Source organism: Engystomops pustulosus, chromosome 3 (assembly GCF_040894005.1).
Source record: "Engystomops pustulosus chromosome 3, aEngPut4.maternal, whole genome shotgun sequence".
In the NCBI taxonomy this organism is placed as follows: Eukaryota; Metazoa; Chordata; class Amphibia; order Anura; family Leptodactylidae; genus Engystomops; species Engystomops pustulosus.
In genome coordinates, this window is record NC_092413.1 from 163,480,950 (window position 1) to 163,507,475 (window position 26,526).

The following is a 26,526-nucleotide window of genomic DNA, read 5'->3' on the forward strand; positions in this document are numbered from 1 at the left end:
ACCTCACACAAGGTCATAATAATTCTACTTTCTGTCCATTCTTAGTCCCTCAATGCACTTTATTTGCCGAGAACAAGTTAAGTGAACACACATAGTCCACGGCTTTTCTGCAATATTATACTGTTATGGCGCAATATAAAATCCAAGGCTTTATGTTTTTTTGAATAAGTTTGGATAATCTGGAGAATAAACAATGCCGCCCAAGGTAAGAATTTGAAATTTCGCATGCATATATATTTTTTATTGAAAACAAACTTTTCAAATCAGGTGATGTAATAGGTCGTTTAAATCTTGCTAACAGCAATATGTTTTCAGGGAACCTATGATTACAGTTAAGTCTAGCACATCAAGGCAGACGCTGTGTTATCATAAATTTTATGAGAAAGGATGATTCAGTTGAACTGCATATGTAGTCAGATTGGCGGTGTAAATACAGAGCTTGGGTTTAAACCATTTTGAATTTGCATAAAATAGCAATTTATATGGCAAAATATGCGGAAACAGCTTTTCAGCCGCGCACTTATTAAGACAAGAAATCTGGGGCATATCAAATTTTTTAGACAGTGTAGGTCAATAAAGGCTACTGTGCACAACTACAATTTCGTGCTGCTTTTATTGTACATTGTTGTTGACATTTTCCAGAGACAATGCACAGCATGTTTTCTATTAACAAGGCAAATACTGTACTGTAAACTCCCTCTCTTCCATGACTTTCTCATACTCCATGTATGCTATACAGCTAGAGTATACGGGATTGCATAGCTGTAACAAGTGCTGTCACATGGATTATGCCTCAGGATTTACTGTGGACTGCTCCATATGTCCTTTATTAATAGCTTAGATTCTCGAAAAATGCCCTTTGAGCCCGCAAGATTTGTCACCACTTTGTGCAGTCCAGGCAAAATATTGGGGTCATATCAGGTAAAGTAACTATTGTATTATTATAACATTGCTCCACAGTTGTTTTTAGGCTATAACTGTGGAAGTGATCCTATCTCACTTCACACTAAAAATGTTGTAATAAATACTAGTTAAAATACTTGATGTCTACACTTAAAGGGAACCTGTCATCAGAAATTGGCCTAATAAACAACTAGCAATATATTGACAAGCAGCTGAGCAACTTTTAGATATGTTTCTTTCATGGTCTAGTGTTGTGGCATCATTCAGAAAATCAACTTTGAAGTGGGATGTAAATTAGTTTTATGAAGTCAAGGAGGCGGAGAGTTTAACACTGAATTCAAGCTTTCCGTGCCTTATGCCCCATTGTCTGTAATTGATGTCTTGCATCCTGGAACATCATTGATTAGATCTCCTTTAAGTACAACCCATGATATAATCACATGGGAGGAGATGTTCAGAGGCAGGGAGAGCTTAACTTCAATGTTAAACTCTCTGCCTCCCTGACTTTATACATTATACATTTAAATTTGGTTTTCTGGGGGATGCCACCAAGCTGGGTCATTAAAGAAACCTGAACTATGAGCGTCATAGCAGTGCACACCAGCAGGCGGAGACGTGCCCTGAACCTACGGATAGACGAAGTCGGAGCCACGTGGGCGCCGCTATCTTGGCTCCGATCGTCACCCCCATGACGGAATTGAGGAGTGGCGATCCATTGCTATGACAGCCTCGGGTCACACAAAGATCCGAGGCTATCATGTTTTAGGCTATCTATTACAATGTGCGATTTGCACATTGTAATATACGATGTGCAAAATCCCCATATGCTGCCATACTGTAGTATGACAGTATTTGGTAGGATAAATCAGACAACCTAGGGTTAAAGTACCCTAGAAAGTCTGAAAAATAGTAAAAAATAAAAGTAAAAAAAGTAAAAAAAAAATCAAATCACCCCGTTTTCTCTAGAAGTAATCTAAATTTAAATAAACAGTAAAAATTAGGTATTGCCACGTCCAAAAATGCCCAATCTATTATATTATAAAGAATTCAATAAAAAGTGATCAAAAGGTCGCACAATCCTAAAAATAGAAGCATTAAAAACGTCATCAAGCGTCTTAAAAAATGATCACCCACAGCTCTGTTCAAGTATGAAAAAGTGATTGATTCCAGAAGACAGCAAAATGAAGGATTTTTTTTTTTTGTACAGGAGGTTTTATTTTTTGTAAATGTATGAAAACATTATAAAGCCTATACAAATTTGGTATCCCGTAATTGTATTGACCCAATGAATGAAGTAGACATGTCATTTTGGGCGCACAGTGCAAGCAGAAAAAATCCAAGCCCACAAGAAATGGCACAAATGCGTTTTTTCATAATTTTCACTGCATTCAGAATTTTTTTCCTGCTTCCCAGTATACGGCATAGAATATTAAATACCATCATTATGAAGTGCAATTTATTACACAGAAAATAAGCCCATAAACAGCTCTTTGCATGGAAAAATAAAAAAGTTATAGATTTTTGAAGGTGGGGAGTGAAAAATAAAGTTGCAAAAATGAAAAAGGAGTTAAAAGGTTTTTTTGGAAGATTAGGATTTTATTTTTGTTCCTAACACTCCTAATAATAGGAATACTCATTTTAGGGCAGGATGTAAACAAGCCCTGCCCTTTTGAGGATGGTATAAGCCGAATTAGCCAAGATCTTCTCTGAAAATTCAGGCCAAATCTCAGGACTCTTGGCAAGTGTGGTACAATCTTTTAGAAATTCTAAAATATGGGCTGTCTTTTATTTTGTAGCTACAGACCAGCTAAAAGCTTTGGTTAAGAAAAGGAACCAGGATTGCTTAGGTTCTAGGAGTCACTAAAAGGGGGCTCCTGTTACAACCAGTTGTCTGAAGAAAAAGGAGGAATATTTTTTTTACATTATTAAAAATGTGAAAAACTGGAAAACAATGATTAATAAAAAAGAGGATCTGCATGGAGAAAGCTGGTAGGGTTATCTCAGGACTCCACCAACTCCAAATTTGTCCATCTTTATATGCCATTCCACAACCAATGAGCCAAAGAGTTGGAGTTACTGTAGGTGGTGGTAGGTCCACTTTAAGTTCTGAAAAATTTGGTGTGTGGTCCACTTTTGTTTCACATCCCTTGCTTTTTGTCTCCGTTGTGTCCCCGTTTTGTGTCTCCACAAAATAAAAAAAATCAAGGCTTAACATTGCTTTAAAAAGAAATAACTGGTTTCTCAGCCTCATCAGTGGAAAAAAACCTGACGTTTCATCAATTTTTTTGCGGACCCATAGACTTCTATTGCCTTCTGTGATCCACATCAGAGAAAATCAACAGTCATATTTCAAATATTTTTTCACAGACAACGGATCAGTAAAAACAATAAGCCAATGTGAAAACGGCTCTGCGAGGCATCCGTGGTAATCACTGAACCACAGAAGTGAGAAACAAGATGATAAAGAGCCCTAACTCTCCAATTGAAACCCTGTAAAAGTAATATCATAACTGCATTGCTAATGTAAAATATTATATTTTAGTCATTAAGTTGTAAGACAAAATAGTTATGATATGATGAAAGCCACAGATGGGCTGGGTATGGAAAGAGCTGTATAGTGTCTATGGAGTTAAGTTAGTTTTGGCATGGGACTGATTCCTGCTCCACGTGGACTTTTTCCTCTTGGAGTACAAGCTGATCAGAATATTCACTGGTCTCCACCCAATGTCAATTAACCTTTACTATGTATTTTCCTTTGAAGCTTGTCTTGTTTATTTTTTAAGTAACACCAGCGAATATAATGGAAGGAAATCCATATAGTTACTACTAGTAAATCTTTTCCTAGACAGACTTTGTGCATGGCAGGAGTTTGGCAAGTCTCATATGATCCCATTCAAGTGGTCTGATAACTAATTTATGGCAAGCTTTATCCCACAATGCCTTATTGCCTTTATGTATAAAAAATTAAGGAGCTCATAAATACTATTGGGGGTAATCAGATAATAAATCCCGAGTCTCATCAGCACACAGAAGAGAAATGGGAGCCAAAAACAGCAACACAGGTTTTTACAATTTCCTCACTAAGAAAAGATGAATTCCAACTGAAATTCCAATATTTATTCTCATATTTCTAATGCATTGCCATAATTGCTATTCTTATTGCGTATTTCTATTCCAGATTACTGCTCTGCCACCACATAAGTGTTTAGTTTTCTATATCTACTAACTACACATGTAAACACATACATGTCAGATATGTAGCTGCTGCGGGTTAACCAGAAGATAGCGAAGTACTTCTCATACAGCTACTACTACTTTAGTTATTGTTCTTTCTAACAATCTTTACATGAATGAATGGGAAATTGGGACTTAAACTCATGAGGGGGAATTTACAAAAAAACCCAAAAACATTATACTTGCAGATTATTCTGTAAACAAATAAATCAACCAGAATTTTTTGTTTAGATGATAATGGATTTACTTTTTTTGCCTTCCACATGGTCGACACTGCAGTCTTTATTCCACCTTATCTACAATCATAGTATTTTTATGCCATAAACATTGAACAGATATACAGGCGGTCCCCTACTTAAGGACACCCGACTTACAGACAACCCATAGTTACAGACGGACCCCTCTGCCCCCTGTGACCTCTGGTGAAGCTCTCTGGATGCTTTACTATAGTCCCAGACTGCAATGATCAGCTGTAAGGTGTCTGTAATGAAGCTTTATTGATAATTCTTGGTCCAATTACACCAAAAATTTTGAAACTCCAATTGTCACTGGGGCAAAAGAAAAAAAATTGTCTAGAACTTCCATTATAAAATATACAGTTTCGACTTACATACAAATTCAACTTAAGAACAAACCTCCAGACCCTATCTTGTATGTAACCCGGGGACTGCCTGTATAGGGGGACATTTATCATACGCTGGCGTCGTGCATATTCGCAGCGGTATACATCAAGAGGCTTTGCCTCTTGATGTTTCTGGGCGGGAGGCTGCACAGTGTTTATTCTACGCCTGTGCCGGCCCACTCTGTTTAGCCGCCCGGGCCCCCCCCCCCTTCACGCCCCTTCACGCCCCTTCACGCCCCACTGGCGTGAAGGTGGCAGAGAGGGCTAAATAGTCGCAAGTGCTAGCAATAAGCTAGCATTTGTGATAAATTCAGGGCCTCTGTGCCACTGGGGTGTCGCAGAGGTCCTGATAAATATGCCCCATAGAGATTTTGCTAATTTTAACAAATATGTTTTCTTAAATGATGTTTTCTGTGCAACGTCATGTTGTATTTTGTCGTTTACATAAACACTATAAATACATCTACTACATGGAAACTTCTGTGGTTTTGCTGAGTCCACAGTTTAAGGAAACTACTTTGAATGCTGATTTGAAGCAACTTTATGGATGGCCAATTGTTAGTATGGACCATCAATATCTGATCTGTGGGGGCATGTGTCCAGCTGGGTACAGCAAAGCTGAAAATTGAGTTCATGGCTTTACCCCTGTGTAGTGCCTGGGAGACGTAACTGCATGCTACCATTCAAGCTTAAAGGGGTTGACCACTTTTCCTCATGTTTCTGTAATGCATGTGTAAGTTTGGGAGCAGGATGTTAAGTAATCTACTAATATACATCTATTAATAGTTCTGCTCTGCTTTCTTGATATGTAAAGTGAAGCCTCCTGTGTTTTACCTCATCAGTTGGATATTCCAGTCCATAAAATGGCCGCAGATGGAGGGTCATGTGATCAGGGTGGCACGGTGGCTAAATGGTTTGCACTTCTGCCTTGCAGCACTGGGGTCCTGGGTTCGAGTCCCACCCAGGTCAACATCTGCAAAGAGTTTGTATGTTCTCTCCGTGTTTGCGTGGGTTTCTTCCATTCTGGTTTCCTCCCACACTCCAAAACATACTGGTAGGCTGTTTAGATTGTAAGCCCCATGGGAACAGGGACCAATTTGGCATGCTTTGTTCAGCGCTGTGTAATCTGTGTGCCCTATATAAAATAAAGAATTATTATTAATTTTGTTATCTCTAACAAATGATTGCTCATGGACAGTTAGAGATCACATGACTCTCCATCAGCGGTCATTTTATAGACAGGAATGTCCAGCTGATGAGGTAAAAGACAGGAGGCTTCACTTCACATAATAACAAAGTGGAGCAGAACTTTTAATAGATGTGTATTTGTAAATTACCTAATATCATGCCCCTCACATTTACACACACATTATAAAAAACATGAGTCAAAGTGGTCAACCCCTTTAAGATATAAACGGATGAGAAATGGATAAGGCAACCAATTTATAACTTCCAGAGTGACCTCATAGGCAGTGCAAGAGTTCCAACATATACAGTGCCGGCCAAAGACAACACTCATAGACAATATCCCAAGACGTAACTACTCGTACTTCACTTTTCGCAATGGAGTTGAGGAGTGTTAGTAGTGACTTTTTCAGACAGAAGAATCTGGAATAGAATCCAGAATAGCAGGAGAATATAAACATTTTCCCCAAAGAACTAGGGGTCCCTGACTATGATAAAAGTTTAGAGCGGTACCTGGTATATGTTACTTTCATGATTTACGTGACAAACTGATGAGATTACGGTACAAGTTAGATACGTTCTATCAGCAGGATGTTACATTTTACTAAGGGGTTTTTGTTCATTTATTGTATACTTTCGGTGACAATATAATACAGCAGCAAGAATATTATCCAAGGCCATAAAACAGATATATGTTGTCACTCTTGGAATTGGATTTGCAATGCCCCTGTTTAAATTATGCATTAAGAGAGGTTGATGGTGTTCAGGGGTCAGGGGTTGGTGTTGGCAGCAGGGAAGCACAGATGGATCTTTACTGAGCTGTTTAAGGTTCTACTGCAGTCTGGAGACTCAGAAATATGATTTATTGGTTGTGGTGTTCAAAGCACAGAGCTAGACGTGTCCGAGCGCTTCTCGCTGGGATGTAGCTGAATGCGATATGCATTAAAAGGGATGCATTCCTCATTAGTCCCATAATGCACAGTGTCAGTGAGCCACTCATAAAAATAGAACTGAACAATTTTTTTTCTCCCTGTAACAGGTCTTATGTATTGCCCAAGGTAAATCAGTACTGACCTATTATATTCTGCCTTGTATTTTTCTCTCTATATTTATGTCTGGAAATGTTTATTTCCGGAATAAAATAATCTATAGAGAAAACAAAATTCTGGAAAGACCTTTTACCATCTTCACCGACTTTACCCCTGTACATCCTTTGATGGTTGCTGCTCCCCTCATAACAGAGCAGTTAAAGGGACTGTCCACTTTCAGCAAATAATTGATATTGTTTGTGTAAGGAAAAGTTATACAATTTTCCAATATACTTTCTGTATCAATAACTCACAGTTTTCTAGATCTCTGCTTGCTTTGCTTCTATAGAAAGCTTCTCTATTTACCTCCAGTGGATATAATTTGTCCATGTTAATGTGATGAAGGTGCAGGGCCACGAACTGTTATTATCACACACCTCCTATTGTTCTCTGTGATATAACGGCTTGTGCACCTGCATGTCCATCACATGACCATGGGCAGATTATATCAACTGGAAATAAATAGAAAAACTTCCTATAGAGTGACAGCAAGCAGAGTTATAGAAAACTGTGAGTAATTTATACAGTATATTGAAAAATTGTAGAACAAGAAGAAAAATCCAGCCCACCACTCAGATGAAACGCTCCCAGAACACGGACACCTGAAGATCCCCCATAGACTCAGGGCACTAGCATACTTGTAGAAAGACCAGCCTTCAGGAGACGATTGTAGTATTAAAAATCATCCATTTTATTAGTTCCTCTTAAAAACATATCACACGGCAGAGTGCACAGAAATAATGGTAACATGGGGTAAAAACCTACGCTCAGATGAGCTTAGTCATGGTTCACCTACACAAGAGCTCTCAGCTCTATTTGAAAGCCACGCTCCTTCGTGACATGGTCACGTGATTGCAGCAGCCACACCCCCCCTGGAGAATCTTACCGGACTAACATCTAAAAACATAATATAATGGCTAAAAACATACATGAAATAGATCAACACAGGAAAGAAAGGTAAATAAAGTGCATTTCTGTTGTTGAAAGACTAATGACTATTGATTGGAGCCCATAACTACAGGGGCATAGCATGACGCACGGAATGTATCCAAAATTGGCACAAATCATTGGCACAAAAATTGTATAACTTTTCATTACACAAATAATATCAATTCTTTAAATCATTTCAAAAGTGTTAATTTATGTTAAGTAGGCTGCCGTCTGTCAAGTGGGCAGTGTCAGGCTGTTTGCTGGAACTCAGGACTGCCCACCTGGCAGTAAAGAGCCTCATGCCTGGGAACAGGGGGAGGCAGAGAAGAATGACAACTATGCTGGAGCCAGTATATTGACAACTATTAAAGGATGCAGAGAGCTGGAGTTAGTGCAGGTGATGGAAGTTTCTGCTTATTGTCAAAGTCCTTTTCCATTTTCGAATTTATGTTTTTTTACTCTCAACTCACAAGAGAGGTGCATGGGGACTTGATTTTTTCAGGATAAATTGTACTTCCCATTGGCACCATTTACTTTTCCATGTACTGCACAGAGAAGGTGGAAAAAATCCATATGCAGTGCAATTTACAAAAAAATACAGTTTTACAGACATTGTTTTACATTGTTTTTATGTCTTTTATGACCAACTGATGCATTTTTTGGCGTATGTGATTGGATTGTGGCACATCGGCGCCGGCTTTCATGTGACACAAATCGGGGGCGTGACCGTCGGACAACCCGACTGATTCAGACAAACCGCGGAATTTAAAATTCAAATTGTGTCGCAAGATCAGCACTCACATAAGAAGAAGGTGAACTCAGGCAGACCTGAGCGGGGAAGCGACACATGCAGGATATCGGGCGCATGATCTTAGTGAGTCGCAGCAGCTCCGAATCCTCGTCGGACATTCCGGATCGGGGATCGCGACAGGAAGGGTAAGTATATGTGCCCCAATATTGTGACACGGTTCTTAAAAGGTTTAATACACTATAATTACACACTATAATCAAGACACCCGCCCTACATGACAAGAGCTAAGTGCGGGACCTTAAAGGGGTTGTCCACTTTCAGCAAATATATTGTTTGTTTGGTGAAAAGTTATACAATTTTCCTATATACTTTCTGTATCAATTCCTCAGAGTTTTCAAGATCTCCAATAGCTGTCCTGCTTTGGGAAGCTTCTTGTTTACTTCCAGTGGACCTCGTCTGTCCAACACAACACCATGGACGGATCTTTATCCACTAGAAGAAAACATAGAAGCTTTCTATAATGGACACTAAAAAGAGAAGCAGAAATCCATGAGGAATTGATACAGAAAATATATTGGAGAATTGTGTAACTTTTCCTAATACAAGTCATATCAATTATTTGCTGAAAGTAGACAGCCCCTTTAATTACTCCGCACTATACTATTACAGTGCACATCTGTAAGGGGTTAAATTTATCAGTTGGATCAGAAACTGAATTCTGAAAAGATATTGAATACATTTTAAAAACAACAAGATCACAAGTTATTTCACTAGAATTAGGGAATATAGACCTCATAGAAGGTTATCCCCTGATCAGGAAAGCATTTGTGAGCCAGGGTTGGGAGCTTATAATAGAGAGTGTAAAGTCTGTAATTTAGAAGAACAATTTCATGAGACTACATGCAGTGCTAATCTGTGTTTCTAATTCATTTACAGGTGATGATATTTCCCCTGAAAATTTTTCAGAGGTCTTAGATGGAGAGATGTCACATTTCGATGATAGGACTGGCACTACATCAGGGTCAAATTTTCCAGATCTATCTTCCCCAGCTTCTTCTAGTGATGAATTCACACCTAAAGAGGGATCACCATACAGGGCACCCATTTATATACCTGATGACATTCCAATACCACCTGAGTTTGAACTGCGAGAATCTAGTATTCCAGACTCAGGACTAGGAATATGGACAAGAGTAAAAGTACCAGCTGGAGAAAAATTTGGACCTTTTGAAGGAGAACATTGTATGAATCTTGAAAATGAACTGTCTGGCTGGGAGGTAAGTGACATCATGCACATGGTTATTTCATTCATTATTAAATAGATTAAGCAGCTAATTTAGACCTGTTAAGATATTCTTAGTGAATTTGTTAAAAAAATATTGTATTAATTTAAGTTGGACCAAGTTTCTCGGCAGCAATAATAGACTGGGGAGCCTTTCATACAAGAATTGAAGAAGTTTCATCAATTTCCTTCAGTCAGTGAAAAACTGACTTTTCCCATTACTTTCCAATCATTTTTCAAATCAAAGTTTGTTCAGTATTTTCTTCATGTGTGGTTTTGATAAACTTTTAGCCCTCCTGCACACAATCTTTGTTTTTCTATGTGTCCAATTTGTGGCTCTATTGGCCGTATTTGTAGACCATATGTAATCCATATTTTAATCAGGAAAAGTTACTCCATGTGTTATCCGTGTGTAATCTGTGTTTTCTAGGAAGCCAGTGACAAAGGTAGGCCAGCCCATTAAAGGATACCATGAGGAATCTACCATCAGAGCTCATGATCACTGCTGAGTGTTCCTTAACCCTGTGTCTGAGTTTAGTGCCCCTGAAGAAAAGTCCAGAGCATATCCCATTCTAATCAGTTTTTGTGACAAAGACAATCCCATAAAGGAAATTGGATGAAAAAATGGATTGCACACAGCTGTACTAGGTTTTCTGGCTGTTCTTGTGGTTGGTTGCTGAGAAAAAAATCACATTACCTTAAAGGAAATAGAAGTAGATCTGATGGTAGATTCCTCCTGCCTGCCTCTGCCCTAATCTGTAATTTAATAATCCTGGAACCTAACCTAACTTGTTAAAAACTTTATTTATCTAATATGTCAATTAACCGCAGAGGCTACTAGGGCGGGGAGTAGCCTTAGCTCCCAGTGCCCGGCCAGGCTACTCCCCGCCCTAGTAGCCTTTGCAGTTAATTTACATATTACTAAAATAAAGTTTTTAACAAGTTAGTTTAGGGGGGAGTGCTTGGCCCATATACACAAAAGTAAGAAGAGATACTTAGTATACCCGACATTAAACATGAAATAACCAGCGTGGTGCATATACAACTATTGGTTGTATTTGGTATTGTAGCTCAGCCCATACAATGGTACAATGTGCTGTGGAACTGCAAAACGGATCAGAGCTCACGGACAAGAATTACACAGTTTGAAGCAAAAATTCTGATTTTTCCCCCCACATATCTCATACAAACCATTTTACAGAGATGAGCGTCATTGCCTTATTGAACAGAGACATAATATTGGGGAATCAAAGCGTTACCACTGACATTTCATACAGCTGATCTCTTTCTCAGGTGACTGTAAGAAATGAATGCTTGGTGCCGTAGAGTCTAGTGACCTATTTAGTTACCTTGGGCAACCTTGACTTGTTGGTGTGCTCTTTTTGTCAACTTTTCAGTAATTTTGCCTACTGATGCATAAAAACACTGTTGATGCATTCAGCGCTGTGTCTAGCTTTAGTTTCAGGCGTTCAGTCAGGTATTGGTAAGAGAAACACACAAGAATGAACACAAGTCATGTTTCACAAACATTTGGATGTCTGCGACTAAATGGTCGACTCTGCATTTAAACAGTTTGTTTAGGAAGCGGTTGAATAAGTAGTTTGTGAAATTTTCATATTGATGTGTTTGTTGTTTCAGACATTTAGTCTTAAATTGTTGTGTTTTTATTTTATTTTAGCAGATCGTAGGCAGTTTTCATAGCACATATTTGTGTGCTTAAGATATTTGATTACTGTTTTTCTGAGGTTTCCCAGAAAACATAACCATATAATAACTCAATATCCACAATACTGATCATTTTGTTGGTTTGTACCACTAATCCTTTATAACATATAGGAATTTGTATTGTAAGTTGTAACAGTATGGTAAATACTTTACAACTTTAGAAATCATACAAATCTTAGGGGACATATACAAAAATAATATTACATTACAGAGTACAAACAGTCATATGAAACAATAGGAGTGAGAGCCCTGCTCACAAGAGCTTACAGTCTATGAGGATGAGGGAGTGACACAGAAGGTATAAGAGCTTGTATAATGTCGCAGCCATTCTTTATGAGGGAATAGTATAAAATAATTTAACATATAAAGATGCTGCTGCTTGAGCCAGCTATCAACCATATACAACCTAAGGGCACATTCACATGGCCGTCTGCGGGGACGTACATGCGGCCGCAAATTTGCGGCCGCATGTACGTCCCCATAGACGGCAATAGTGGCGCGGCACAGATGCGGTGCCACACATGTGTGGCACCGATCCGGCCCGCACACCGCAAAAAGATAGAGCATGCGGCATGTGGCCTAGCTTAAACAGAAACAGGAGCGTGAAGAAGTGAGTGCGGGCCGGGGACACAGAGAGGGGCACCAGTGAGCCCCGCGATCCGTGACATGGATGACGGGGGCACCCTTGACACAGATGGGTTTTAAGAGCACATTTGAAACTTTGGAGGTTGGGTACTAGTATGGTAGTCTGGTGAAGGGCTTTCCTAAGAATTGGAGCGGCTTGGGAGAAGTCATGGAAACGTGTATGAGAGGTTCGAATAAAGGTAGAGATTAATATAACTGGCAGAACATGGGATAGACTGAGATGAGTGAAGAGAGGTAGGGAGGTGCCTTAGGCCTCATGCACATGACCGTATAAAAATGACCGTATATACGGTGGCCCCATGCATTCCAATGGGCAATATGGCCATCCATGTACATGGCCCCATTGTCCACCATACCGTACCATAAGCGAGCCGTATAAAAATATATAGCATGTCCTATTTCCCACAATATTTCTGTTCTGTATGTCCCATAGAAGTCATTGGGAACATATAATATACTGGCTGAATACGTGCTGCATAAGGCTGTGCACTGTATGCTGCCGTATATACATTCAGTATCCAGAACCTGTGGGAGGTGCACTCTGTCAGCAGGCCAGTAGTCAGCCATTCATCATCTGCCATCCCACAGTATTTTATACGGATACGGTACGGATACAGTGCAAAACGTTGCCATACTGTTGCAATATGTCCCGTATTTACGTCCAGAATATAGCTGTATATACAGAACAGAAAAGACCGTGTGCATGAGGGCTTAGACGTCAGCACCTGGTGCCGTATTCCTTTGGAAAGATAGTACATGTCCTATATTTTCCCCGGGTATAGAACAGTATGGTGCTGTACCATACCACTCCATTTGCACATTGCTGGCCTGTGGGGGACGTATATACGATATATACATTGTCTCCCAATGGCCGTGTGAATGAACCCTTATAGTGTTGCATTAGTGCTGACTGTATCTGAAGGTGCAGGACTGCCCCCCCCCCCCACTGGTTACATCCACTTGTCTGTTATTCCTTTTATAAATGTACACATTAACTAAGCAACAGCACAGCATATACAGTAGTTATGAGAAAAGATGTTCCAGAATTCTTATTTCATGCAGAATTTACATATTTGTGAAACCTGACATTTCAAGCCAAATTGACAAGTCCTCTTTAACCCAAGTAAAATGAAAGTATGTGTCGGCTCTACTCACTCCAATACTGACGACCACAGGGTTGCGTTCACAGAACTACTCAGGCAGGGGTAAAATGGAAGTAAAAACAAATGGATTCCAGCGCAAGTCTCCAAATGGTCTAAAATCTTCTTTATTCGTGCATCGGCAAATTCGGGAACAAATACAGTGAAGAAATGATCAACGCGTTTCGGCGGTTACGCCTTAGTCATGATCCATCATGACTAAGGCGTAACTGCCGAAACGTGTTGATCATTTCTTCACTGTATTTGTTCCCGAATTTGCCGATGCACGAATTAGTCCATTTCTTTGCATTGTTGTAGAAATATTATTTTATGAAGAAAAAAAGTCTCCTATACCTGTCTATACAATATTCTCCATGCATTTTTATTTTTAGCTTTACTTCTTTATGATAGTGCATGTCCATAGTAAGAGTATTATTTATGATTTCACTTCATGATAACTTTCTTATTCCACCTGCATCATTAATTGTCTGTTGAGTAGATACTGAAGTACTTGGGCTTCATCTTCATTTAGTTGCGGAACTGACAGAGAATCATAACTCTTTTCAATGGGTAAACATAGTAGAGACATTTATTGCAAGGTTTCAAAGATGACATGGCTTCTATTAATACACTTGATGCCATTAGGTTAAGCCGTCAATATGCCACCGTGCAATTGACTGTAAAATTAAATTGATTTGGTAAATGTAAGTGAGATGGATCTGTTTGCTTTCATCTTCTGTTTGTGAATGAATGAAGAGGTGATGTCACCAATCATAGAGCAATAAAAAGATAACTGTTGGATGGCAAAAATTCTAAGTCTGTGGGGGTTATTTAACATACATATGTTTGTATGATGTAAACCCCACCCCTCTGACAACCAGCATGTGGGGTAGAGTTAAGCTATAATCTGCATTCGTTAAGCCTTGAACTGGCAGAGAGTATAGCGATGTACAAAGCCTGCACATCCCCTTCTCAAGCCCCAAAAAATAACCCTCTCTATAAATGTCCATTCAAATTAATCTACAGAAGCACCTGCAAATATATCAATATTTTATACAATTCAATAAGTGACAATAAATGTTTAATTCGTTAACTTGTGGGTTAGGATATCATATAAGACAACGGTTAAAGTTGGGGTCACACAGGAGGGATTTGCTGTAGTGTCTACATTAGAAAGGTGTGGGGGGAGGGGGGTCTATGGCATGAGGCTGCTTTACTTCATAGTTTACTTCCAGTGTACAGAAATCTGACCATGGTCACACAGGTGCACGTCTCGTTATATCACACTGCTCTGATTACTCTCTATGATACTAATGAGCCGGGCACCTGTGTGACCATGGTCAGATTTCTGTCTACTGGAAGTAAACTAAAGCTTCTATAGAATGACAGCAATAAACATTTAGAAAACTGTGAGGAATTGATACAGAAAGTATATTGGAAAATTCTATTATTTTTCATAATACAAACAATAACATTAATGATTATTGTTATAACATTAATGATATATTATTTTTAAGCTCTTCTGAGCAGGGCCCTCACTCCTTTTATTCCTATGGTTTTTCAAAAGAACGCAGGCACAGAGCAGGAATGCCCCCTGCCCACCCCCTCCACTGGCCACAGCCCCCATCTATGCCCCCTCCACACCCACATGGAGTGGAAGTGTTGTATTTGCTATTTTCATTGCAAATTCTTTCGCTGCACAAGAATTTGCAATTATTTCACTGCTTTTAGGCCAGAAAACTGGTGTAGAAGCAGTGATAAATCTCCTCCGATAAACCTACGAGAACTTACTATAAAAGTGCACAATTGTGCGAAGAGCCATGATTGTACGATCAGTAGATCGATCATTTAACATGATTAGAAAATAGATCTATTGTGTTCCTGGCATATAATGAAATCAGTGATGGCTTTTTTTATTGAACAATGGGACACAAGCCTGGAGAGACTATCAAAAGCTCTTCAGACATTTGATTTCATTCTTGTTTTCTCTCTGGTCCGGTCTCTGGGCTTCAGTTTTAAATTTGCTTTGCATACCATAGCAGTGTGAGTCTTTTCAGTTTTGTGACTCTCTATCATTTCTATTATTGCAGAAAAGAGGGCCAGTGCCCTGTTAACAAGTGCTAAAGTTCAGGAACTCGAAAACTAGATTGCTCGGGTCAGAGGTGAAAGTTACCCTTTCAATTGAACAAAGGTGTGCCCTGGCAGCAAATAAAGAAGATCATATCTGGTCTATGCATTAAAAACTGAAATTACCACGCTCGCAGATCAACATCCGATAAATCTTTGTTCTCACATTTGTGTCCTATGATGGTGTGTAAACTGAGTTTATCTCTCATATTGCATGTTATTACACGTGCCTTTCTGCTGTACAATACACAACACCAGTTCTCCTACTCATTCTCTACTTCCTGAATCTAAGAGACAGACATACATTATTGTTTGTGATTCTGGTGATTTGATGATCAGCAAGGAAGGGGGTGATTCATTCAGACAACCCATTCATATATCCTAATACATCTATGTGGATTCAATGCAAAGGGGTTTGTTTCTTTTATAGGGATCCTTTCTTTTGGGTCAAATAAATAGTGTAAAAACATAAAAATTAAATATTTCTGGCTAAAAGAAAAGGAAAATGGACCCAAAAGTTTAATTATATTAACCCCTTATCACAGACACTAGTTTTCAGCTCAATGACCAGACTCGATTTTTCAAATCTGACATGTCTCACGATAATTGGTTATAACTTCGGAACGCTTTAACATATCCTGGTGATTTTGAGACTGTTTTCTCGTGACACATTGTACTTCATGTTAGTTTTAAAATATAAGTCATAAGTTTTGCGTTTCGTTCTGAAAAAAAGTGAAAATTTGCCAAAAGTTTGTAAAATTTCTTCATTTTCCAAGTTTGAAATGTTCTGCTTTCCAGGCAGGAAGTAAAACTACCCAAAAAGCTTGATAATTAACATTTACGGAATGTCTTCTTTATGTTGAGATGATATTCTATGCATCCTCTCCTTTTTCTAGCATGTTATGAGGTGCAGAACTTCAGGTGTGATTTTTCTCTTTTTCATGAAAATTGCCAAAACTCACATTTTGAGGCACAACTCTTCTTTCAAGTGACTTTGAAAGGCCTAAATGATAGTAAAACCCCATAAATTACCCCACTATAGAAACTTCCCCCCTCAACGTATGTAAAACAACTTCTATTAAGTCTATTAACCCTTTAAGTGTTTCACATGGGTTAAAACAATATGGACCTGCAATTTAGAGAGTTTTGAATTTTTTTGGAAAATACATTAATTTAGGCCAAAACTGGAGGCGCCATTCACTGGAGATTTGTATTGTCACATTGTACGATAATTTTTTTTTTTTTTGGTAATGCGAACATATGAGGGCTTATTTTTTACGGGATGAGATACAATGTATAGATAATTCATTTTGAGGTCTATAGCTTATTCATGAGATTTTATTAACTATTTCAAGGGGGACACAAACAAAATCATCCATTTTTATTTTGTATTTTTAGCATTGCCCCCCCTCCCCCTGCTCACCGTATTGTAAAAATTATATTTTATCTTTATTCTCTGGTTCACTACGATTGTGGTGTTACCTCACTTATATAGTTTTTCTTATCTTTGCTCAATTTTCCTGAGCAAAACCAATATTGGAGAAAATCGCATTGTTTTTACTATTGACAACTTTTCAGGACCATAACTTCTGTATTTTTCTGTTGTCAGATCTGGTTGAGGGCTTATTTTTTGCGAAAAGAGTTGTTCTTTTCAGTCGTATCATATTAGGGAACGTAAATTTTTCTGATCACATTTTAGAACATTTTTTGTGATGGTATTTGATGAAAAATTGTATATTACGGGAAGTTTTTCGAGTTTGTATTTTACGTTGTTCACCGAGCAGGTTCAATATTGATTTAGATTTATTGTACAGATTGCTATGGATGCGGTGATACCAAATATGTATGTGTTTTTGTGTTTTATATACTTTATTTGCATTTTATGTGCAACTGGGGAGATTATGGGACTTTTATTTTATTTATTTATTTAATTACCGTATATACTCGAGTATAAGCCGACCCAAGTATAAGCCGAGGCCCCTAATTTTACCACAAAAACCTGGTAAAACCTATTTTCTTTTACTCGAGTATAAGCCGAGTTTGGGGTTTCAGCACATTTTTTTTTGTGCTGAAAAACTAGGCTTATACTCGAGTATATATACTCGAGTATATATTATAAAATGACTTAATCTTTTTTTTAAACTCTTTTACTTCTTTCTACTTCTTGGCGGAAGATGATTGGATGATCGCTTGTTCAAGGCTTTACACTGCAATACACTTGTATTACAGTGTGTAGTGTAAGTAACTGAGCATGCTCAGTTACTTACAGCTGGGTCCTGCCAGGAAGGCAGAACCCGGCGGAGAGAGAAGCCGGCAGCCTTGTGTCACTCGTCGGAACCCGGGGCAGCGGCAGGAGGGATCAGATCCACCGGTAAGCACACCGGGGGGGTCCGATCCATGTGGGACATGCTTACACGCCGAGGTCATGCATGACCGCGGCGTGTAAGGGGTTAAACACCCGGGATCTGAGTTTTTCCGATCCCGGGTATTAGTGCCGGGTCTGGGCTGACACCCGACACCGGAACTTGCAGGACCCGATGTCCCGAAATCTTCTTCTGACACGCCGCAGTAGAAAGGTGTCGCGTCAGAAGAAGTACCCTTAAAAAGCTGATACGGTGGTCATTAAGGGGTTAATAAAAAATGTAAGAAATTTATCTCTGAAAAAAACTACACAAATATGGTATCCAAAAACAAGTATTTACTTACTTTGCTGGCTAGTGCAATTATTTTACCCATCATTCAAACATCCTTTATTATGTTTGTGTTATGATCCTTCATGCAAAGTTTTATTTATTTGTTCTGTTTTGGTATAATGGGGCACATTTACTAAAAACAGTGCAAACAGCACTATGCAGTGTGCGCCAGATTCAGGATTTCTGGCAGCTGTTCTTCATTAATCTTGCGCTCCCTGCACTGCCCCGACAGAGTGCACCAACTTTTTTATGGTGCACCTTTAACCAGGGAGCGTGCAACACACTTTTGTCAGACTTTGCATGTAAAATGTTAAGCGCGATCTGCCTGTTCACCAAAATTCTCATTTCAATGGCAAAATTTGTGTCGCATGAAGAATAGTGCCGCCATGTCATAAAAGGGTCTCATGTGCCACATATGTGGCGAGGACACTTCTTAAATACATGTGCAAGTAGTTTTCACATAAAATAACATGCAAAGTATAACAGAAAACGGGTGCAAGGTCCTTAGTAAATGTGCCCCACTGTGTCTGTAGTCATGATGCTGTTGCTGATGGTCAGTAGATGGCATACTGAGCAGTGAGAATCACAGGAAAGATGATGTTCATCGGTTACTATGTATGTTCACTGTCACTTCTTATTTTCCTCAAATCTCTGCAGATACATTTCAGTTATTGGATATTGTATTGTATGAACAATAATACCATGAATCATTTACAGAGCACTTAATCTAATTGAAATAAAGGTGCGTGGTCAGTGCACTCTGAGAGGTCAATGTAGTATTTTATGCCCACGCCTTTAACCTCTTAGTAAATGAATCTGTCCTCCCTTTTCCCATGTAGCAGTGATCACTGTATATCAAAGATGTCCAAGTCATTAAATTACAGCACAAGTTTATTTAGTAGCTCTCAGACTCTGTAAAAGTCATCATTACATGTATGTTTGCCTTCTCCCATTTCAATTTCTTGGCTTTACTACTCACTTTATTAGCGAGAAAGTAGTATTACAAACTGAAAACAAGATTTACTATAGAAATTTTTAGCACTGAGCAGTGAGAGAAGTGGAGGAATGTTCATACTCTTTATTTCACTCTGTATTTCATTTGTAAGGTTATAGTAGAATGTACTCGTAAGGTTACGTTACTTTGAAGGCTGAGTTTTTGGTACAGTTTATCGAAAGCACATTTATTCTGTTATGTAGGTAAAACATATTAAATGTTGTCACTTCAATTGACTGGGAAAAATAAGGTCATCTGGGGTTATGAAAAGTGACCAGGCTGAAGGATTCAGGTGTCGACAATGTGATGACAACTTTCAAGAGAGGATGTTAACAACATGTCTAGATGTTTTTACAGGTCTTTGTATCAGGACCTTTAGACAGAATATTGTAACTTTCTGTAGGTAGGGAAAATCAATTACTTGTAGAAACATAAAAGATTGATGATGGGAAATGACCACATCCTGTCTGCCCTTATAGTGTGTATTATGTATCCCAGAAATACTAACTGTAGAATTTTACTCACATCTGCAGGAAGTTTGTTCCTAGCATCTACTACTCAGTAAAATAATACTTTCTGACATTAACCTTCTCATCATTCAACCAAATAATTTTAGATTGTGTCATAGGAATCACCAAAAATTTTAACTAAAGATAATATGTCTCCAAAATGGAATCATTAAAATCAGTCTTTATTAACGAATAAATGAAAAACTACAAAATAGCAAACAATGGCCCACAACTAGATAAAATGTGCGGCTAACCTACCTTAAATAGCTCCTCTATGCAGATACAATATCATATCATACAAATAAATAACAGACATATAGAAAAGCGCCAGAGTGAAACACATGTTGTCCTCCAATGTGCCATGATTGTACAGGTTTATATTGTATGTTTTTGAAATAACCTTGCTCTATATGTCTGTTATTTATTTATATGGGATATTGTATCTGCATAGAGGAGATATTTAACTTGCCCTAAGGTATTATTTCCTGAGGAATTTGGACACGCACCTTTTATCTAGTTGTGGCTCATTGTTTGCTATTTTGTAGTTTTTTTATTTATTAATTAATAAAGACTGACTTTAATGATTCCATTTTGAAAACTAATATCTTCTTTTGTTCAAATGTGTGATGATTTGTAATTGTTTAGCTAATGGTAATATTTACTTACCTGTCCAACAAAGTTCCCCGAAAGTGCATTGTCCGACGATAATGCACTCTGCCGTGATTCACTAACATCGTGCTCCCGATATTCTGCATGTGTCGCTTCCCCGCTCAGGTCCGAAAGAGTTCACCTTCTTCTTCCTGGTGCATGTACCGTATAAACTTGTGTATAAGCCGAGTTTTTGAGCACAAAAAATGTGCTGAAAAACTTCACCTTGGCTTATACATGAGTCAATAAAAAAATAAACTTACATACTCACCCACGGGCACCCCGATGCTCAGCGTGGCTCCCCGATGTCAGTGTGACTACTCTTCTGTCTTCCCCGTGGCTCCTCTTCTTTCTTTGGTCTTCTGTAACAGCCAGAAGAGACGCGGCCATTTTATCTGCCAGCCGGCGCATACTATGACGTCATCAGTGGCCATGTCTCTGCCGGCTGTTACAGAAGACCATAGAAAGAATAGGAGCGCGGGGACCAGAGCAGCTCTATGGTCCAGCAATAGTTTGCCCAGTGTGATTGACAGAGCTCTGCTCCAATAAACTGGGAGAGAGACTCTGGGTTCAAATAAATAATCTGTTCACATTTAGGCTACATTCACAAGACCATTATTGTGGCTGTGATCTGGCCGCACCAGATCTTGGCCACAATAGAGTCTATGGCAATGGGTCACGCTGCGGTAAGCACACTTTGTGCAGATAAGATAGGTCATGTCTTATTGTTTGCCACTGGGCAGAGGTGAGGGGTGAGGAGCAGCCCCCCTCATCTACTGCACCAGGCCGTGTTGAGTGCTGGTTATAATGTATCTTAGTCATTTCTACCTTTTGCTTGTGAATTCTATCTTGATTTCTGGTTTCTTGATTCTGGCTTGTGATTTTGACTATTCTCCTAGTGTGTTGTGCTGAGTCTACCCTATGTGTTGAGACCTGGCTCTGTCAACTATTGTTTATATTGTATTTGTCTTTGTGTACATGTTTTGCACTTTGGATTATGGAGGGACAGAAGCCCAGGTACCGTTGACCATTTAAAATGGATCGAGACAGTAAGTAGGGTTTGTTTGGGGGCTCTGTCTGTATCTGTGTTCTGCCATCCCACATGCAGCCTACAGATTAAATTGCATGTTCAATGTGACAGTTCCCATTACCCATGTGCAAGCAAAAAACTTCTACTCTCATAGTTTGATTACAAGATCTACTAGGTTATTAGTTTTAGCTCTAAATCTTGTTAGATGCCAATAATTCTTCGATGGTGATTGCTCCCTATACTACCACATACACATACAAGCCTTTTTTGGCTAAATGTATGCAACATCCCTGCCAATGTACATGGCAGAGGAGTAGTTGAGAATAAGCCCCTTGTACCATTTAGTACATACAGAGGTAATTGTGCAGCGGTAGATAAGGGTTAATGTTCAGCAACTTGACACAGAGTGACACAGAACTACCAGGATTAAAGCTGCAGCTTCCAGCATTGGACACAGCTACATCCCAGCCTGCCCCTGCATCCAGGCTGGTGACCCAACTCCTAAGGTTCCCTCTCCAAGATCACTCCAGTACTGCCTTTGTACAGAATTGTTGGGCCTGTTGTTGCTGTTGGTTCGAATAAAGAACTGTAAGTTACTTTTACGCACAACATTGCCTCTGTCTGGTCCCTGCTATGGCTGTATCTATCTACCAGGGACACATACTACAGACTCTAAGGGCTGCCCCATGGAGAACCAGTACATCAGCCTCTCCCTCACTTAATTTCTTGCACACACCACCCGCTGGAGACCTGCCAAGCTGTAGGACAGCCCTCCGGTCCCCATACCAAGCACCGTGACACTAGCGTGCCTAGGCCGCAACAGCCAGCCACTCTTGTATTCTGGGCCCCGGCTGCCTCCAGGCCCCAAGAAAAAGGCTAGGCCCCGGTGGGGAATGTTGCATGTGTATATGGCTTCACTCGGAAAATGGAGTAACCTGCTTTTAGATAAATACTGTAGTTGGGGATGCCCTATATGAAGAAAAAAGAAAATTAACTATGGTTTGGTGTATCACCCCACTATCAAAAAACATCTAGTCATTAGAAAGTCTTAAAATTGGGTAAATACAACCTTGGATGAACTATACATCACAGACCACCTTGTAAACTTATGCTTTTCTAGAATTGGTCACACTTGCTGATCAAGTAATCAAGGGCATTTGATTAGCAACAGCTAGCTCCTACTTATTCTATTAATTCTAGTAGATATTTTTTTACACACTACTTTTGTATTTGTATTGAGATTGTTTTACTTAAATGAAATCAACCATTAATATTAAACTAAATGAACTTAAACATACTTACTTGTAGTCCTCTTCTCCAGGACATCGCTGGTCATCGCATCCCCTCGCTCCGGGCTGCCTTTTTAAACTCTTTTTTTACTGGGATCCCGGCTGGTCAAAATTAAAGAAGACAAGCGTCGGGATCCTGGAGAAGAGGACTATAGATAAGTAGGTTTAAGTTAATTTAGTTTAATATTAATAGTTGATTTCCATTAAGAATGACAATTTGGATCTTTTGAGGATCAGTAGGATTTAAAAGAAATATTATTAATATGATTAAGTAAAGCCATCTAATTTAATGACGATGTACTTTTTGTTTCTCATGAATAAAGTTAGACATCCCATTAATATTGGCAGGGATGGAGGTCTTCTCAGACCAGCATATGATTCTGTCTATGGTTTCTATTAAAGCATATTCCCATTCTCTTAATGAATTGTATTTAAGACATATCTACAAGATACTTGAATATGAATACTTGATAGATACAGATCCCTCCTCTGGGTTGAGTAGGGGGGGGGGAGAGTTCCTCAAGATGCTCAAGTCTACTGACCAGGATACTCCACAGAATTCGGTGTCTTTAAAATCCATAAGTTCATTCTGTTTTCATTACAGCAGCTTATGTCACAAGATTTTTCCAAAATGACTGTTACACGTTTTCTGCACGTTTCCAGTCACTCTTAGCTCTTTGTCACAATTTAATGGACAGTGGTTCCTGGCTGCCGAATCAGGATGTGAACAACCTATGTCAAGCATTTATGACATACCCTGTAGAAATGTCATAAGTATTGGCCCACATTTATTAAATTGTTTGCACCAGTTCTCTGTCTGACTTTGTACTGAAAAGAATGTGCAAACTGCTTGCACATGTATTTATAAAGTGTCTGCGCCAGTTTTGTGTCTCGGCTGCATTGTGTCTGGCAAGACAGAAAAAATGTGCACCTGAAGGGGCTGTTACTGCTTAGTCGGACTGTACGCCATTATTCTGTCTGACGTGCACCACAATTTTGTCTGCGCCACAATTTTGCAGCAAGAACAAAGTGCACCCAAAAAATGGTGCCCACTTCCAGAGCAGTGCAGGGGGCGCCAGATTCATGGAGACCGTGCGCCAGTTTTGATTAGTCTGGCGCACTCTACACACTCCATAGGCAAGCCGCACATAGTACAGACTGTACTAGTTTTGATAAATGTGGGCCAATGTCGGTGAGAATATCCCTTTAAGATTTAAAACATAACATTTTTTTCTATAAAATGTTTAAAATTTGAAATGTGGTGGAGTAATACATATACAGCAAGCATAATATGTATATATAATATTTCTTAATTTTTTTTTCAGCTTTATGGAACTGTTCCAAGGATAATAAATATATATATACTTTAATAGTAAAGGATTAGATTACAAAAAGACTAAATGTAGATAAATAGATCTAATATATCACTTCATTATTGAATAGCTTTTTTTTGCCCTTTGCAGCCATAGAACTTGATTTGTGCTACTGGTATTTGTGAAACCTCAGTTACATAATATTTACTATGGTTATGTTTGCAATAGATATGGTGTATTTTATAGTGTTTATTGTGGGGTTGGTAACTTTGTTCAGATCTTAGTTCTTCTTTCTGTTCTTCCTTCTCCCTGAAGAAGCACAGAGAGGGAGAGAGGTATTCACATTTCTTTGTAGAGCAGTTTTATAATGCTTTAAGAGATTAACAGTGAGCATGAATGAGGGCCTGAGGATTAGGCAACCAAAAGCCCAGCCTGTCATCCACCTTGTTTGCAGATTTTCCATTTTTCAGCTTTGCAGAGCCAGTATAGAAACCAAGGAAAGATAATAAGTACCAGGGTCCCACAAGTGTTTAGTGATTCAAAAAATTCAGATGACATGTCAAAGCTGACAGGATGATGGAGCATTTGGTGGCAGCCGTTACTTTTTGTCTCATGTTAAGCTCTTATATTGAGTGAATGCAGATGTTATCGCAACGTCCCAGACAGACAGCGTCCGTGAAATGTGACTAGCTGTCAGCAGAGTTACACAAAGTTGATTATGTTTAAATAACCCCTTTGTAAAGATATGTTTTTATATGTGGCGCTAAATCTGTCTTAATGTAACAAAATAGTATATTGTACAAATTTTCGCCTCATTTCTCCTTGGGGGGTTTCTACATTAAGAAAGTAATAGGTTTCTTTGAAGTACATCAGATTTTAGTAAATAGATGTTTTTTTCCCCCCAAAAATTGAGAAAATATCCTTATACAATAATGTTGGAAGAGTAGGAAGCAATAATTTATCTACTAAAGGGTGATGAATGTAATGGGGTTATAATAATAACTTTTTAAAGGGGTTTTCTAAGACCAGGATGAATGGGGAAGAGCTTAAAGCAATAAGACCATATACTCTCTTGACATACCCTTCTGGCCTTACCTCCAATCTGAAGCAATGCTTTATAACAACACCAACCTATTCTAGTATACAGAGGCTCAGCGGGAATATTCTTTACTATTTTTAACTAGAAGAAGCCAATTTAAAAAACATGAAAATAAAATATGAACCCAGACCATAATGTGCTTTAATATGTGTTTCTCCACTGGTGTCAGAAGTTTTTCTCAAGACTCCAGTTTCTCTGAGCAATCTGTGTCATAAATTTTGGTGCCTTATATGTTAATTAGGCTTTCTACTGTCAAGTGGAAAGTCTTGGGTTGAAGCACACAACTTGGCACTGCCCATCTTACATTCAGGAGCCTGACTACCCTATTGGGTGTCAAAAGAACCAATTGTCCACCTAAATAGGCTAGAAATTATTCTAACTTTGATGGAATCAGTGGAGTGACATCTATGGAAGGATGTAAAGAGCTGGAGTTTGTCAAGGTGGTTAATGGTCCCTTTCCAGGTAGTTGCACAAAAAATTTTCATTTTACATATATATTGTTTGTATGTTCTCTCCGTGTTTGCGTGGGTTTCCTCCGGGTCCTCCGGTTTCCTCCCACACTCCAAAACATACTGGTAAGTTGATTAGATTGTGAACCCCATTCGGGATAGGGACCAATTTGGCAAAGCTCTGTGCAAGGCTGCGTAATCTGTGTGGGCTATATAAATAAAAGAATTATTATTATTATTATTATTATATTGGTGGCAATATGTCATGTCTAGATTTAATAACTTGGGTCAAGCACCTCAGGGCACATAAGTGTGTTTGTTTCTTGCTGATGCCCCAAATATTCCATACCGACGGCAGTAACTTAGTATTCAAGAATGATTCAATCTCTGCTTTTACAAGTATAAGTTAATCTATTGTTTTAAACCAATTGTTCAAGTATGAGGAAAAATTAATTGGGACTCGGGTTTTACATTTCTATGGGTAAATGCATGAGAACTATTTTATTATCAATTGTTGGAGTTAACCACTGATCAATCACCTTGTCAATTACTTTTAGACATGCACTTCTGTAGGCATAATGCGCTTTCCTTGTTGTCCCATCTGTGGCTGGGTTCACACGATGTGTATTAGGCTTCAGACCATGATACATGCATTTGGTAAATGGCTGTCAATATTAAAAATTAAAAAGGCAAATTACATTTGCCGTTCATCAAAAACATGTGTTTTGTCATGAGTTTTAATTCAAAGTGTCTGTAAAGACATTATAAATACATTGTGTAAACTTTCAGATGCACCATCCTGTGTGTTAGCTAGTGAAGTTACTGAGATCCTGGGAATCATATGTTACTGAATTCTGAAATTTAATTTCAG

The 26,526-nt window shown here is 38.8% G+C and overlaps 1 protein-coding gene across 4 annotated transcripts in view; it reads left to right on the forward strand.

The window, feature by feature from the left end:
- The window catches only part of MECOM (MDS1 and EVI1 complex locus), a 342,926-nt gene that overhangs the window by 154,783 nt on the left and 161,617 nt on the right, over window positions 1-26,526 (forward strand). For all 4 annotated transcript variants that reach the window (XM_072142856.1, XM_072142860.1, XM_072142859.1 and 1 more), the window contains exon 2: window positions 9,650-9,990. In XM_072142856.1, coding sequence (XP_071998957.1) covers window positions 9,650-9,990 — 341 coding nt within the window. The remainder of the gene's footprint in view (window positions 1-9,649; window positions 9,991-26,526) is intronic.